Genomic DNA, 18,191 nt, shown 5'->3' with positions numbered 1-18,191 from the left:
TTCAATGTGTTTCCTTTATTTTCATGACCATTTGCATTGGTAGATTCTCACTGAAGGCATCAAAACTATGAATGAACACATGTGGAGACTAAGTAAAAATGATAATTCTGCGCTCCTTCACAGCACCCTCTTAGAAAGTGAAGTGATTGTCATTGTGAAACACTGCAGCACAGCACACGATGACACCATGAAATCTGTCCTCTGCATTTAACCCATCACCCTGAGGGAGCAGTGGGCAGCCATGACAGGCGCCCGGGGGGCAGTGTGTGGGGACGGTGCTTTGCTCAGTGGCACCTCAGTGGCACCTTGGCGGCTCGGGATTCGAACCGGCAACCTTCTGTTTTACGGGGCCGCTTCCTACACTGCTAGGCCACCACTTTCTGCCTACTAGAAATCTACAACTGCAGTGTTGTTTCATTGCGGCATTGTCACAACTGAGAGCTTGGGTTGCGGAGGTGGGCACCTGGCCATTAAAACACACACTGTGACACACTGGAATAATGTGTGTGTGTGTGTGTGTGTGTGAACGAGGGGACTGAGAGCGAGAGCTGGCAAACAAGCCGGGCCAGACAGAAATAATGCACCTCTCTCGCTCGTCCTCCCTCTCTCCTCCATTCCTCACTCGGCTGCATTCTAATTCAAATATGTTTGTTTTTCTGCAGCGCTTCAAATGCTTACAAATGACCTGCTTAAAATCACAAGAGGACGGGTTTGCACAACCCCGTGGAGCTACCTCTCCAAAGAGCGAAAAGGAGCTGATTTTTTTATTTTTTATATTCCCCCGCTCTGTTTTTCACAACTTCTTTCATTTGGGATTCTGAGCATATTTCCCAGGACTATCAGACATCACGATGCATGCTGCATTTCTGCTGCAGACATTACCTTGAAAGAAGCCTTCCTCCTTTCTTTTTACTCTACCGCTCTCCCCCTCTCCTTCCCTCCCCTGTTTATTTCGCATTACGCCAGGGAGTGTTGTAAATCCCAGTCGTCTAGGGCTACTTGACTCGTCTTTACCTGTGAGTCGGGAGGCAAAGATCAGGGGGCAACTGAAGTGGGGCGAGGGGCTTCAACTGAAGTCTGTGTGTTTGCTTCAGATGTTGAATTTGGTGGTGAAAAGTGCTCCTCTCTCTCTCTCTCTCTCTCTCTCTCACTCACCCGTTCACTCACACACTCGCTTGCTGACAGAGAGCCGAAGCTCGCGCTCAGCTGCCGGCTGTAATCAAGTGTCCCTGAAACGAGAGGAGGGGAAGCGAAGCCCCCGCAATTCTGTATAGGAAAGGTCAGGGCCGGAGCTATGTGCATTTATTAAAAAGAAAAAAAAAAAACATTTCCCCTCACTTATCTCTTCCCCTCCCTCTCCCTCCATCGCTCTTTTTCTGCTGCTGCTGCCTTGTACAGGCCCCGGCTGTTTACAGCTCAATGCCCACGTTTGTGTTGGCACCGGTGTTATTTAGTCACACCTCCATGCTGAAGCATCATATTCTATAAGTGGAACGTAACACACACACAGATGTGTAGTGCAATAGCATGTCTCTCACACACACAAACACGTACACACATACCGTTTTCTATTACGCTGGTGAGGAACATACATCAGACACATGACGAAGCATCCTAATCGTAATTCTAATTTAACCATAGCAGTTACCTTATTAATCAAAAATCAATTCATTGTTGGAATCTGACTCCATATATGAATAACCACAGATAATATTGATGTCCCTTGTGGTAATCTGTGATGAAAACTCAGTATTACTTAAAAACAATAACCTAAACAAGGTATGGTATTGGGGTCCTGGTCTCAGAAACAGCTTTATGGCAATCGGACTAGACCATTTACAACCTAAGAGAGTTAGGGGATGCCATAGTGGCTTTATGTGAATTTAGTCTGCACTTCTGAAGATGGGTAACGACACTCTCAGAAAGTAGAGCATTGTCTGTGAAATGGAATGTGTGTCTCTGTGTCTGTGTGGGAACGCACATGTGCTTGAAGGTCGGATTTAGTGCGGTGATGGTACTGCTTTCTCCTGTTTAAATGGCTCTAACACACTATAGTGTGTGTGTGTGTGTGTGTGTGTGTGTTTGTGTGAACTTACTTTATACTTTAAAGCAGGTAAAGTGGATTGACTATATTCCTGGCTAATTATACTTTGTCCATGGTTACTGGAGACAGAACATTTTGATTAAATGTCCCCTGGCAACACATGTACAGTTTACCATGTTCCTCTGTTGGTCCTCTACAAATATTGTGACTCTGTTGATATGTCAGCTTCCCCGATTGTAGCTCCTCGCTTGCCTAGCCCACCTTCCAATTCACCCTCCTTCTCTCTCTGTCATGTGGACGGTGGCACCTGCAGTAACCGCCCCATCACCATTAATCATCCCGATCGCTGTTGCTCTTGTTCCCGTGGAGATGAGTGTCTGATGTCTGTGAGTGGGACGTGCCATGAAGCAAGGGCACTCAGACACAAGCACCACTGCCATACTGCAGTAGAGGCGTGTCTGTGGGTATATTACATCTTTTCCTTGTCTTTTCTTAATGAGGATATTGTGTTGAAATGGCGTCAATGTTCAATAAATGCTTAAGTGTGGGTGAGTGTTCATCTGTGAAGAATTGTGGGAAGGGTTTTTAGCAGCCTAGTCATACACATGTGCTTCCTATAACCCAGTATTTCAACATTTATTGTGTTCTATAAATGTAAATGCCACAAGATTTACTTTTCATCCATCCTATATTAACTCAACAGCTCCTCGGTAGGCCTCCAATATTGGAGGAAGGCTCACATGACCATCCAATTCACTTCAGCCATTTCACTGGATCCCCTCATATGTGAAATTGGACAACATCAGCAGTCCTCCATTCCATAAATAAGATGATTTTATTAGTTTATATTTTTAAAAAGGCTTTTATTTTTGTGTCTTCAGAGTTGATGACTATTTTTAACTACTAAAGCCACTGGCCCTAGTCAGCTGAAACCGCCTTTTCTTGCATCTCACCGACTATTTGTGTGGGTTATGTCTGTACATTTATATATTAAATGGCTGGAAATAAACTCCATAAATTCACACCTGCATCATTCATTCACTTCTCATTTAACATGAGATGCTGGGGTATGGTTTGGGGACATTTGGGGATGTTTGCGAATGTCAGATTCACTAGTGTACCAATCAGAATTCTTGAATAGAATCCCTAAGCGTCTATGTCTATTGGTTTGGTAGCGGAAACGGTCCCAACAAGTTTTGTAATGAGCAAAAAACAGACGAGGATGCAGGAGACAGAGTCAGTGTTGCCTGATTGGACAGTTCAAATTAGATTTTTTTAAGATAATTTGCTTGACAAGATTAGGTACCGGAGGAACCTAATTCTCATTTAAATACGTTTAGTGGTTGCAGCAAATCTGAACAATGAAAGAGTGAGGTATCTGGCATCTGCCTGAGATGTACTGATAGACCGGGGTGTTAAAAATAATTACGCTCACACATAAGGTGTGGAAAGCTTACTGTATTTTGGAAAGGGGAAACTATCAGGCAGTCCACTTCTTAATCTTAACTTGAACTTCTCCAGGCAAAATGTGTGTTGGGAGAGAGGGGTTCACCATTCTGACTGGTGGGCGTGTCTGACATCCTGCTGTGAGCGACTTTCTTCATATGCTCATATGCACATGAGGGAACATTCTCACGATAGAAAAGAGACATGAAGCTTTTTGATTGCAGTGCTCTACCATCATTTTTGTCCATTTCTCTCCATTTTGTCCACCCCCCCTCCCTTCTTCATACTGGCAAGCTGTTGTTTTTCTGCAGGAAGGATGGGCAGGAGGCAAATCTGAGACAATGTGGTCATCTGTTGCTACTCCTCTCTTCCCCTCTCTCTTCCAGAATGTTCTAGAATGTTCAGTTGCTCACAGATGGAAAGAGATCTATCATTTTGTCAGTTTGGAAAGAGGAAGGGAGGGAAGGAGGGGACGAGTCTGTAGAGGTGCCCTGTAAGGGGCCAGCATGTCTGGAAGTCCAGACTAGAGGAGCCACCCAGAGGCCGATCCTGCACCAGGTACGTCTCCGTCCCGTTGGAGCTGAGCGGACTGTGAGCTGATCTCAGACCTGCCGTGGAGAGGACTGTGGGGGCGCGCCCTGGCTCTCCCGTCCAGGCTCTGTTTGCTTTATGTTGAACCTCGGCTGCCGTCTGCCTGACCTGTCTGCATAACACTGTGCCTTTCTTCCCCAAAGCACAACCCAGGTCTTTTAGCAGAGCAGCCCACACTGTACTGCTAAGGGGAGCAAGATGGCACACACACACACACACACACACTGCCTACACAGCTCTCTTGAGTGACTTTCTGTTTGGATGCTCTGTTATGTGTGATTGAAAAAAACTAAATAATAACTGGTCCTGAAGAAATGCAGGTCATCTTATATTCAGGGTAATCTACTGCAAAAAAAAAATAAGTTCCAGGTGGTTAAAGGGTGGTGTTGCCTTTAGGGATAAAAATGTGCATTGCGCTGTCATCACATGGCTGTGAATGAAAGCTTCATGCGTTCGAGTATTACGAATGTTTAGGCCTGTCAGGTCAGGGCATGAGCACTGTTGTGTGCTTGTGTATAACTGTGCTGTGGGAGCTCCTGCGCGTCTGCCAGCACTGAAATAGGCGGAAAATTACAGAGCTCAACGGGCTGTATAGAGACACCCTGCCTGTGTGCCAGGAACACTGTCAGAAACACCAGCACATCCTCAGCAGTCTGCCAGACACTGTCTCCCGATCCGTCTCTTCCCCAAAAATCCAGCTCACCTCACCCCAGCAGGGATTAATTCACCAACTCACATCCATTTTGTAGGCTTAGATCGGTGTCTTATGCCCCAGGCCCATTGAACTGACTCAAGAAGAGCTGATTACCGGGGAGGAGGCTCAGATTCATTAATGGTGGTTATGTATTATGGCACTGAAACCAGTGGTTTGTTTCTCTCTTTGGTGTCAGTCTGAGCAAGAGTAGAAGAAGTGTGCTGCGGCACAATGTGTTCTGATGGAAAGACTGTGACTCATGGGGCCTGCTAAACTCATCAGAGACTTCCAGCCACCTTCCTCCATCCACAAACACACACACAAGACTTTTGCTCTTGGCGGGGAAACATCGTCATCCTGTCACTAACGTCCCAAAATGCACCACTGACCTACAGTGAACCGTAGTTTGAATGAATGGAATAACACCATTAATGCCGCCTGAAGTAATAATTCATTCATTTTTCATTAGTAAGCAGTCTTACTAAATATATGTTCTGTAATTTCACCTTCTATGCTCAAACTCAATTTGTTTTTATGAAAACTACTGTCACGTCAGCTTCCCATGAGCCCCTTCTTCAGGCCTGAACTACATTTCCTATAATTCTCTGTACCCTCCTTTCATCCATAATTGCTGTGATCAAGCATTATGTTAAACCGGTAAATTGCAAGTTTACAATGTGGAAATTGCACGCCACTCCAGTACTTAATTACTGGCGTTTATTTGTAAGAAAACACCAGTTTATGAGGCGCAATGTTTCACTGAGAATGTAGCCCAGACTCCGGAAAAAAATCTGGAAAAAAACAAGCCGAATTTCGCTGGTCCTTCATTGTAGTAGTTGCAGTCATATCTGCGAATTAACACCACCCTCACTCTGCACACACAAACACACACACACACAAGCAGAACATGTGCTGACACTTGTATATAGTATGTTTTCATTCTCTCGTTCAGGCCCATGAAAGCACTCATGCTGAAATTACCGCCTGATATAATGATACGTACAAGTCTCCCACACTCTTTCATGACTGAATACAGCATAAAACCGGAATTGGACCTGCTTCCCATGTGCTTTCCACAGAAACAAACCACGTGTCCCATCATGCCCATCACTTTCAGAAGGAAAACAGCAGACTTTCGTCACAAAAAACACATATGCACCTTCCAAAAAGCAAAAATCTGTAGGTGCAGGTAAGCAAGCATCATGGTGCACAAATGCAGAATTATGTAAAAAAAAAAGGGGTACAGTTGGGGAAACACACCCGCGATTACCAGTCCATTCAATGGACTAATAAACCAATGAACTAACATTTTTATTTACATTTTACTGCTATATTCCTAGCAATGAGCTCCCTTAAACAACCATCCAGCCAATTTCATGGTCCTCCGTAATAAGCAGCCAATGAAGTTTTACCAAATGTCTGAGAAATTGGTATCATCATCACATACATCATCGACTGAACATCGTCTTTAAAAAGTGAAGCCATCACAAGTCTAGAGCACAAGTCTGGTTGGCTACAGAGCATTTTTACAGACCCAGAATAGGCAATTTTCCTTTATCTCAATTGTCTTTCCATCTCCAATATCAATTTCAGTATCTCCAAATATTTAGCTTTCAAGCATATTTAAAAACAAGTTATTCTATGATATGAAGGTGTGGCTACACATGAGAGGTTTTTTTAATCAATGGCAACATTAAGTATATTAAAGTGGTCTGGCATCAGTGGTTTCAGTCGGCCGGGACAAACACTGTACTCACTTTGAGGGAGTCGAAGCAGGCAATGACCCTTCCGTTCTCCACCTGACAGCTTTTGCCAGGGTGGGCGAATTTACATTCACTGTCCGGGCGGGAGCACGTGCCCCTCTGGAACTCGCGGCACACCTCCAGCGTCAGCCATTTCGTGTCACGGATGTGCGTCACATTCACCGCCATTTTGGATGAGGTGGGTTGGGTCGAATATCAGGAGCCAAAAAAATGAAATCCAGGCAATACGTGATGTCTGAGTGTGTGTCCTTGAGCGAGTGTGTGCTTTAATGGCACTAAAGTTTATATATAAAAAAATGAAAGCAAGTCTTGTGGCGTCTGCTCCTGCTTAAGGCCTCCTCAGCCTTTCACCGATCACTTGCCCATCCTTGGCTGCAGCTCTTTGGGTTGGCGGGTTTCTTCCAGAGGCGTTCCCCCGGGAAGGCGGGGGGGGGGGGGGTTGATCTCTTTATTTCTATCTCTCTCTCTCTGTCTTTCTATCCTCCCCTCTTCTCAGCTGAACTGGCCAAGCTGACTGCTGTTGAAAGTCATTATTGATCGGCCGGGCCACAGGGAGAGAGTGCAGAGTTCCCCTTTCACCCAGAGTCCCGGTACCTGCTGCTGGGTGTGTGGCAAGGGGTCACTTCTCCTCTGGAAGCTGCATGGAGGGTAGGGGTTCGGGCTCTAGGGCGGGGAGGGCGAGGTTTGGAGGGCGATGCCAGTGGAGACCGGGCGTGGCCCTGTGCGTGGTGAAGGGGGCCGTCCTCGCGCAGAGAGAAGCGGGCAAGGCAAGAAGCTGAGGCTGCTTTAGAAGCAGGGGTCCAAGCAGCAGCGGTGACGTCGGGGGGAAGGCACTTCTGTTAGTAGCGACCTGTAGAGGAGAGAGAGAGTTAGCGGTCACCGCAGCGTGGGTGGAAATATGGCCGCCATTACAGCACCAGACAAATAAAACCTCGCCTGTGGAATGGGGAAATCAGACGGAACAACGGATCGCTCTCAGTAAAGTGCCGTGCAGCCAGCCATGGCAAATTTGTTTAAAAGGAAGGAGAGAAAGAGAGAGAGCGAGAGAGAGAAAGAGAGAGGGCAGAACACCTCTCTCCCAGACAGAGCATGACCCGAAAGATCACCAATCACAGCCTTCAGTGTTGCTGCAACGTTCCGGGCGTGTGGCCAGGTGCTAGAGGGCTGAAGGTATCTGAGGTCATGGTGCCCAATAGAGAAGGGTGCTGAGAAATGACAATATATATATATGGGGGCGGGACTAGTGGGACTAGCAAGCGACTTGCTTCAGATGTATAAAAAAAAAACCTCCACTGTTTAAACAGCCAGTCCAAGTAAGAGGCATGTGGCCACCCCCTCCGGTGCTTGCTTTCCTCTTGGTGGTGACCCCTTTCCCTGACGCCTGGTCAGCCCGACTGAAGCCTCGCCAGAAGACGGCAGCCCAGAATACCGAGTGGCTGATCCATTACCAGAGCATTAAATATGAAGCAGGCAATTTGGCGGCTCATTTTCCCACACCGCCTCCTCCTTTTAGCCCCGCCCCCCCCAGCCACCTCAACCCCATCTTCGCCTGCTCTCACCGCCACCCCCCCCCCCGTCCTCATCTCTGGTTTAATACCAGCCGCCGCACATAAGAGAGTGTTCGAGCATTTTTCTCTGCGTGTCTGTGATTTTCTCTGCTTGAGCAATAGAGTTGAGCGACAGCTCTGATGATGCCACTGGGGAAAGTGTGTGTGTGTGTGTGTGTGTGTGTGTGTGTGTGTGTGTATAAGAATGTGTATGTGAATAGACTGTTTATTTCATTTCCTCTATTCCAATGCAGGGTAATTCTGAGGTGTATTCAGGCTTCAGGAATGAGATGTGTGGTGAGTGGTTCATCCACCCGTCTTTCTGTCTATCTTTCTATCTATTTATCTATCCATCTCAGAGGCTATACATCACATGGTTAAGCCTTCAGGTTCCCCACCCACATCTGCACAAATACACACACACACACACACAGTGATAAGTTCTCACAAGGCCATTAGCCCACGCTGAGCATTGCTGTGAGGCAGTGGTGCAGCCTCCCACGCACACACACACACACACACACACACGCACACACCTTTCTCTTTGACAACAAGCTGAAGCCTGTGTGAGAATCCTTTGCATTTACAGTAGCTGGGATACTTTGTGAAGTCAAGGGCAAGAGCTTAGGAACACATAGAGGGAAACAGAATGCAAACACACACACACACACACACACACACACATACTTGTGTATCACAAAGCAAATATACCACAGACAGTGAATAGAAAATGTGCTCTGGGTGAAAGGTACCTAATATAAACTTTAATGACCGAAAGAAACCATAAGCCTCAATACTGAAAGCAACAGAACAAAGCCCCGCCTCACTGGCTTCTCACAATTCACTCTGATTGGCTGACCAGTCCGCAAGGGAATAAGACCGTGGCTAAATTATGGATACATTTACATGTCCGGTGTAATCAGATGAGTCTGGAGATTTTCAGTATGCAGTTTTATTGTAAACTTTTATATAAAATAAATGTGTGTACGATGCAGTACATGACTTCCCGGTAATTAAAAAAGTGAAACTGTGAAGTCTTTGCAACATGTTAAAGCGAATCATCCTTTATAACCATGAACTGCGCTTGCAACAATGAAATGAATTTTATAACAATGGTCCCTTTACATGTAATAAAGACCAAAAAAAATCTGTCACTATCTTTTGTGGCACTTTAGACATAACAATTCCAATCACTTTCAGCAATATTTTGAAATCACCAGAATTTCAGACCATGTTAAATGTAGCCGATGTGGGTGTCATGGAATGTAAATAACAGATAAACACACAGTGGATGGTTATAATTTTGTTCAGCTCATGAAGCAGGCATTTCAGGTCCAGACTCTTTAATTTTTTATTGCCCCCCAGTCATTTTTTGCAACAAACATCCATGTTTTATTTAACAGTAAAACTTCGCTTCTTAGCTCACATGGTGATTTGTGGAATCGGCACCACAAAGAGAACAATACATTGGCTGATTGGAAGCAGTGGCAGCCGATTGTGGCCCATCATACAACTGCGGATGGTCTACATCTAGCATTTAAATGAAATAAAAACAGAAAAAGCTTTTTTAAAGGCAGCTTTAGTAATGCCAGCTTAACAGCTAGCGCTGCCTGCGCGTGACTTTGCACTTTCCTTGCACATGCACTGTAATTGTTTTGGTCACTTGTCACAGTGAATGTTTAGACTTTCAATATATGTTTTTGTCATGATCTGGTCTGGCAGGGGCCACTCCCGGTCCGGAGTTCGGACCGGAGTTTTATGTTCGTCCTGTGTAATGTTTCCTGATTGTGTTCACCTGTGTAAAATTGTATAAAGCTGCCCTGTTCGTGTCTCTTCGCCGTCAGGACATTGTTTGGTGATGTTTCCCCTGTCCTGTCCTCCATGTATTAAACCCCTGTTTCGTGATGTTGCGCGTATGCGCCCTTCTTCCTCGCCATGTCCAGCCATTGTGACAGTTTTGTTATACTTGATAATTAAAAAATGCCCATTACACACCAATAAATAAATAATTAGATAATCTTTGAGTATTTTACTGTTCCACTGTATAGATTTATGAACTCTGCCTGGGGGCATTCCTTATTTGGTATGAAACTTTTTAACTGTCAGTTGATTTGCTCCCTTATTGGGCTTAAAATCCTCCTGTGGACCTAAATAAAGCACTGAAAGCCAGGGGGACTGTCGCAGTGATGAAAAATTATACTGCCACTGATAAATACAGGCAAAAAAAAAAAAAAAAAAGGTCATCAATAAGCATCTGAGGCAAAATGAATAATAAATAAGATCATTTCACACAGCACACATGAGGACATTATTAAACCATCAGCCTACTCTGACTGGTAATGATGCCTGAGGTGCAAATGAGGATAGAACACATAATCGCTATAACATACTGTATTTTCATCCCTGCAAGTATACACACACACACACACACACACACACACACACACTCACACAACTGTATTTAAATATTGCTATGCGCATTCCCACAGTTATCCACATCATAGCGTTATTGGAAATGAATGCAGGCAACTGTTGTTAGCCTTTGCTTCCTTCCCTTCCAGTCAAATTTAACTAGAAAGCAGCCTTTCCTGTTGGAAACAAAATTCCACAAACCCAGATCACATGCTTAATGTGACATTTGTGAATAAGCTTGAAAGGGCACACACACACACAGACCTTCAAGAATAATGTGAGCATACATTATATACTATGTATGAATACAGTACAGATGAACAAATACTCTTACACATTAAGCTTAAAAATTTTCCTAAATAAAAATAAGAGCATGAAAAAATATCCAGGATCAACCCCCATAGTCTCTTGTAGTCAACCCCCATTATGTGCAAAACACTTTAAAGTTCCACTGGGTGAATGAACACTTACATGCACAACAGAGTGCACTGTCTCTCTCACACACACACACACTCACACACACATGCACATGGTAAGTAAAAATTTAGCCCCTCCCCTTCTTTGGAGCTGGCCATCTGATAATGTGCAAATCCTCCTGCTAAAACTAGCCAGGGCTCGTTGCTGATGCAGGGCTTTATTTTGCCAATGATAATTCCTGGGTGAAACATGACTTTGCCTCTCTTTTCAACCCACAGCCCCACATCATGCCAGTAACATGCGCAACGTCCCCACAATGCAGCTGTTATGTTGTTATGAATGAAAAATAAAACCCCTATGAATAAAAAAAAAAAAGGCAAAGCCCCGCCTCAGGGTTGCTGGCGCCCTTTGAAAAACATTGTTATTGCCCTGATAATATAACAGAGTTAATATTACATTCGCGTTGCCAGTGGCCAGCATGAGCGGTCCTGCCAGGCCACATGCGCTGCTCTGATGTAAGATGCTTCCCAGAATTCAGAGGGACTGCGTGTGAGTAAACATACTTCAGTCCGGTGGCGGTGGAAACGCGAGCCACAGCCTCTACCCCCTCCCTCGCCCCCCGCCACCCTGCGCCGCACATGTTTTCGTGGTTTTTCCAGCGCACCGCGGCCACATGGAAATGTATTTATACAGCAGCGAGCAGGGCTTCTGCCCAGCGCCGACCCGACCCAAACACACACCCACCGCATCGGAAAACAATACCAGCATGCAAGAGGGAGGAGGAGAGAGGGAGGAAAAGGGAAAAAGAGAGATAGACAGAAGAGAAGCTGATAGAAACAATGAGGGATACAGAGGACAGAAGAAAGAGAGCAACAGAGAGAGAGCGAGAGAGAAAGAAAAGACTTTAAAGGAGACAAAAGGGGTCTAAAGAGGACACAGGGAGTGAAACGAGGGAGAGGGACAATGAAGAAAAGAGAGAGGAACGGAGGAAGGGAGGGAAAAACACCAACACCACGTGCCATATGTTCACCTTGAATGACTTCTCGCATGGGGGGAGGGCACATATTTTGGGCTAAATGGCATAAAGCTGAACTTTGGAGAACAAACAGGCTGGCAATGAACTCAAGCACTGTTACGTTCCCTTTAACACGTTCCTCAGGACAAACCAAAAGCACAATCTCTATATGGAGAGCCCTTGAAATCTACAGCATGATTAAAAGAGAAGACAAGTGTAAATACGTTAGTACCATCGCTATAGCTCACATTTGTCATCAGTTTGATGATTATTAGTGGCACTGAATATAGCATGAAAGTCTTCATCCAACATTTCACTTAAAACTGGCTTAGCCTATACACTCCTGCAGGCTAGTTACAGCCACAGATCACAGGCACAAGACTTGGGAAACATGCTTGGCATGACTGGGCACCCTCCGATACACATAATGACCTTGGATCTTAAACTGTGGTACGCCTGGTACTTATCTGTGTGTTTGTAGCAATGTGGCTCAGGTAATTTCCTCACTTGCTGTGTTATTAATAAACAGTATTTTTTTAATGCAGCTCCTGATGGAGGTACAGTTTAGTTCCATTATAGGAAAATGGCTGTTGTCACGCCGAACGATGAGAAATTAATGAAAGCCTTACACAGCCAAATATTTAATTCCATAGACAAGAGGATATGAGGAGAGCAGCGGAGAGATGCCGCTGTCTGCATTCCAGATGAAGCTTCATTCATACCCCGCCCTTCCACCTTCCTTCTCTCCCTCCCACTGTCCTTTGCGCAGCCCGCCGCTGTAGGCACCAGCCCCAAACTCCCCCCTGCACTTTAATTATGCTTGGCGGTGCACGTACGGACCAGCACCGTAGACTTCCTGCTACAGTCACCACACTGCAATCACGCTGTAATTATATTAATATTTGCTCAAACATCAAAGAACAATTATCCCTACATTGCAACATGAATGGTTTCAATTTAAACGTGCAGCTACTTCTATGAGATGGACAAAATTTAATTTTACAAAGTATTCTTTATTAAATTATTAATTGCAGAATTGCAGAATGGGTGGAGTTACAGTGTCAGTACACAGTTTAATATTCTGGTTCTGCTTTTACTCAGTGGGACCTTCACTTCTGCTTCATTGCGCTGATGTTTTCTTTTGATCAGTTTCTCTCTTTTTTTCTTGCTTGATCCAATCCCACTTTCCCAGAATGCTTTGCAGACATGGTGCCTCATGCCGCAGTACCCACGTTAACACAGAATGCTGCAAGGTCATCATCACCCAGGAAACCAAAGAAAGCAAAAGAAAAAATAGCGACAGATGGGATCTATCCACACATCAGGTGTATTATGAATATTCATAAAAGCAAAAAAAAAAAGAACAAAACTTTTGAATAAGACGTCAGTTCTCTGGCAACATTGGCGCTGAAGGTATCAGGACGCAGCTGCCTGCCGACACAAACTCATTTATCTCCTTTCTTCAATCTGCAGACATATTTTGTCCCAAAAAAACACTGGTCCTCAGCTCTGGGACTGGGAGAGCCCTTAACTGGGGGGACATTTGCCGCAAACAGGAAGCAGAGTGGAGCACCGTGGTTGACAGGGTCATCAGAAAACGGTAAATGAGGGACTCCGATTTCACCGGGCTTCATGGCAGATTCCTCGGCCTGCAGTGTCATCTTTCAGAGGTCCCCGGAGGAGAGATGTAAGCACAAGTGAACACACACACACAAACACACACACACACACGCACACACTGCATAGGGCATCACAATTTGAAGGACAAGGAAAAGCATGATACAGCAAAAAAAATAAAAAATACACAGAGATTTAACCTACAGCAGAAACGCAAAGGTCACCTAGTGAGAACACACACATGATGTCCATCCTGTCCTGACCGTCCTGTCCCCCCACCCACATATATACCTATACAAAGCACACATCATATGTCCACCATTTCCAAACAAATGTTCCAGCAACTTCGATCCCTCATATCAGCTTTTCGCTGAGAATATGTGTGTGTGTGCTTGTGTGTGTTTAAAGAGAAGATGAGGAGTGTGTTTGCATTCTTCAGTGTGAGCATCTTTTTTACACATTCAGTGACCGTATATGGTCTAGTGGACAGTGAATGTCACTGTATATTTTGTTTCTTCTCTACATTTCAAATACAGTGTCTTCTGTTCCATGTAGCAACTGCATGAAATTACATGTATTTCCAGAAGAATAAGCATCGGCACTGTCTGCGGTAGTGACTTTTTAAGACATGTTTTTCTCAGTACTTTTCTGTCACGGTATTAACATAAAACCATTTTTTTGTCACATTTACATGATGCAGGTACTGAAACTGAAACAGCGTTTTCTTTATGTACTGTGTGTTACAATCTTCCCCCATGTTTGTCTGCCCTTTATCAGTCTGCCATCCAGAAAACAAATTGAGACTATTTTCTTGTTTTTTTTTAGTTTTAATACATTTACATTTTACATTTAAATCATTTATTGCTTTTCCGAAGCGACTTCCAATCAGTAGTGACAGGGACAGTCCCACTGGAGACACTCCGGGTTAAGTGTCTTGCTCAGGGACACAATGGTAGTTAGTGGGGTTTGAACCTGTGACTTTGTGGTCTTCTGGTTCCAAGAACACCCATAACTGAATGCAACTGAACTAAACTTAATTTGTTATATCTGACATCTTTTAAAAGGTTAGCAAGTGAAGTGTAGATCACAGAAACAGGTGCAGCAAACTGCCAATGACACCCAGGGAAGAATTAGAGAGAATTCTCACATGGAGAATTAGGGTGCATGGCGCTTGCTTGTGTTCTAGAGAAGGAGCCTGTTTTGTTCCTGCTCAGCACCAGGATGGAATCGTGCTGTTACCCAAATGATGAACTCGTCCAAAAAAATCCTCCTGCATTTTTTTTCTGTTTACATCACGGGTTCAAAAACAAGAAAGGTCATTAATCACATGAATATTCTTCTTAAAGCCTTGCTTGCTTTGGGGTGGTGACCCTCCTCAGAAAAGTGTCCGTACGTATATGCGCAAGTGTGACGGAAACATGATTTACGTGTGTGTGTCTGATTGCCATGTGAGAGTGTGTGATCGTGAGCTCATTTTGGCCCATGTGGGCTGCTCTCATGCTGAGAGGGCAGTCTGCGCTAATGATGTAGAAATTAGTGCAGTTGTTTAGAGGCTGCAGCATTATGGCTAATTGAGTGTGGGAGTGTGTCTGCGCAGTGTGGCCTCCTCATTAAAACCAGCCACTGACGGTTGCACCTTCAGGCTTTAAAGGCCCTCACGCCTGATCCGGGAACAGCTCTGATCATGCTGGCCCACCCCTCACCCATTATCAGGAATAAGCAAGCTGACCTTTCATCAGTCACAAGGCCAACAGTATAAGGATGCAGGCCTTTAAATAGCCTTAACCTGCTGCACTCTAATCAGCATGGTGCTAGAGGGTGTGACAGGGGGGACGCAGATCTGCAGATGCTTATTAAGATGTGACACAGTGAATACATATCACAGGTTTAGCTCAGCATCATCCCAAGGAACTTAACATGATAATGCAAGTGAAGGTTGTGCAAAGGGAGGATGCTAAAAAAAATTCATTCCAGTGTGACAATTTGGCAGTGGCTGAGGGGACTCCTGAGACTTGAGTTTTCAATATAGATTTACATGAAGCTAAAGCCATTAAAATTCTAATAAAACCAACTCCGAAATGACAACTTCTCCATTCTGTAATGAAAAATGACTTTTCTACTCTCAAAATCTTGGCAATGGATGGTCAGAAAGAAGAGTTATTTCTATGGCAGCAGCCAAATGGGATGCAATGCAAGCATGCTATGCTAGCCATTATGAAACTGGCAACTTTTGTACATGGTGGTGGCCATGTCTGACCTTTCATACTGTGGCATGTAACTTAGAATGTCATCTGATGTATGAAAGGTTTTCTTTGTAGCAGTGACCATAAAATTAAAATTTTAATTTGTGCAATTTGAAGGTTAGGTTAAAGCAAAGTAGTATATTATCATGAAAATGTCACATATTACCAATTAACAAAAATTCAAAATTCACTTTCATATGACTGCAACGTCACATGAAAGCATCTTGCTTGCTTGATGTTGCTTGGAAACAGCTGCATCAGAGAAAGAACTATTTCATTATGGAATGTATCTCTAAAGTTTTTGCAACATTAAATGTACATATATAATGAGTTGTGGTGTAATCACGGTAATACACTCAGTGATAATGTGTCAATCATTTATGTATATGAAGACTTTCTTTTGTGCAATTTTGCTTAATCACACCGACCTACAGTATGTTTTTTATTAAGTGACATCTGATTGGTTCCTCATCTCATACATAAGATATAAGCTTGTGTTTTTTGTGTTATTGTAAGAGCCCTGGTACTACTTATGCAACACTTGTTTAATAAATGTGTAACTAACTACATTTTAAAAAAGTTTAACCTTAGATACCAAAAACAAATATTCAAGGTGCTTTATTTAGCTTTCTTATAAATAGTAAATATATGGTTTCCAGACAATCAGTCTATATGACAAAGAAGTCACCAGGGAGGTGACACCCTGTTGCAGCAGGAGCGCTTCATCTTAATCTGTAATCATTAAGAATGTTCTGTTGTATGGCAGGAAGAGTGCAAGAGGAACAGGTTATGAGCCTGTAGAGGGCAGACAGCCCTGGGGTGAACAGATATGACACTAACGTCCATCATTTTCCTCGTTATAATGACCGGTGGACAGCCAACAATAATTATATGAAGGTGGCACACAGAGCACCGAACTGCTACGTAACCCGTCATAAGATGTCAGCAGTACTTTACAAAACGTTGAGCAATGAGTCCACCACCCTAGCAGTGAAAACACAAAATGGCTGCATAATCTGATCTAAGTGTGACATTATAGTGAAATGACCTTACATACAAAATTAAAACTAATTTAAAATATATCATTCCGTAAGCCCTCAGAAAAAAGATTTGGAAATGAGTTAACTGGCATGTGTTAGTGAACGGCACTGTGTGCGATTGTGTAGGCACGCATCAGAACCAAAACTGCGCATGAAAGCTTGGCTTATGTAAACACAGTCACCCATACGCTCATACTCAAACAGGTACAGACACGCTTGTCCACATGACACAACCGAGCTGAACACATAAACCTTACTCAACTTGACCCGTTACCCCTCTACACACAGCCACACACATGCACGCTGCACTCCTCCAGACCTTAACACATTCCAGGCAACCTCGCACCTACTGCATATTGACACGGAGCTTAAACACACACACACATACATACACACACACACACACACACGTTCTGCTGTCAGTCAGATGGGAGCAGGCTGCACGAGTAAGTCGGCAGTTTAATCATTTCCTGAGGGCAACTCCAGTGTAAACACCAGCAGCCGTGCGATTATGCAGGGCAGACGGGGCGCCCGTCCTCGTGCTCGTCCACCCCCCACCCACAGGAACGCTGAGCAGCATGACCCACAATGCCGTTCACCCCATGCAGCCTGACAGCCAGGGTCCTCTCCGATCGTGCTGTCCGAGGCAAACTTTCAAACTGCAGATTATCACTTTCCAGTGGAGCACCCTGTACATGAAAACAATAAAAGTTCTGGCCAGCTTGCACTGACACACCGAGGAACACTCCCTCACACACACACACACTCACGACAGCAACATTTACTCACTGTGTTTCAGCACGGACTCAGCCGTCTGCTTCCGAATGGAAAGTGAAAACCTGCACGCTCGTTTCACGGCTCCTCTCCCCCGCTCGCTCGCTCTCTCTCTCTTGGCAGGCCACTACACAACTGAGATACAGGACTTGCCATATAAGGCAGCGAGGCTAAACATGTCACGCATAATTTATAAACGGCTGTGAAGAGTTCACCTTTCAGAGCACAAACACACACACACACACGAAGCGTACGTCACTGATCTATAAGAAAGCAATGTGTGCGTTTCTGGATGACTGTGTGTTTCTGTGTGTGTGTGTGTGTGTGTGTGTGTGTATGAGAGAGAGAGAGAGAGAGATGAATCAGACCAGAAAAACCTTGCCAGTACCCTCAAGCAATTCACCTGTGTCCAAACCAGCTACCTTCCTCTATCTTTCTGTATTCCGAATTCTCCTTCAACCACACACACACACAGACACACACACAGACACACACACCACTCTGCAGGTTCTATGACCTTCTGTAAACTCTGCATCCAATGATGCATGTGTATCTGTGAATGGCCTGACGTCAGAATATACCTGGCAC

General features: G+C 44.5%; 1 protein-coding gene across 8 annotated transcripts in view; it reads right to left on the bottom strand.

Annotated features, from left to right (window-relative positions):
* The window catches only part of LOC114768960 (muscleblind-like protein 1), a 77,211-nt gene that overhangs the window by 44,906 nt on the left and 14,114 nt on the right, over positions 1-18,191 (bottom strand). For 7 of the 8 annotated variants that reach the window (XM_028961534.1, XM_028961532.1, XM_028961535.1 and 4 more), the window contains exon 2: positions 6,533-7,388. In XM_028961534.1, the coding sequence (XP_028817367.1) occupies positions 6,533-6,706 (174 nt within the window). In that variant the 5' untranslated portion in view covers positions 6,707-7,388. Of the gene's footprint in view, positions 1-6,532; positions 7,389-17,618; positions 17,718-18,191 lie in introns of those variants that run through there. The other variant, XM_028961533.1, reaches the window with a different exon arrangement.

The sequence above is a fragment of the Denticeps clupeoides genome, chromosome 19 (assembly GCF_900700375.1).
Source record: "Denticeps clupeoides chromosome 19, fDenClu1.1, whole genome shotgun sequence".
NCBI classification, from domain to species: domain Eukaryota; kingdom Metazoa; phylum Chordata; class Actinopteri; order Clupeiformes; family Denticipitidae; genus Denticeps; species Denticeps clupeoides.
This window is presented reverse-complemented; position numbering and strand designations above follow the sequence as displayed.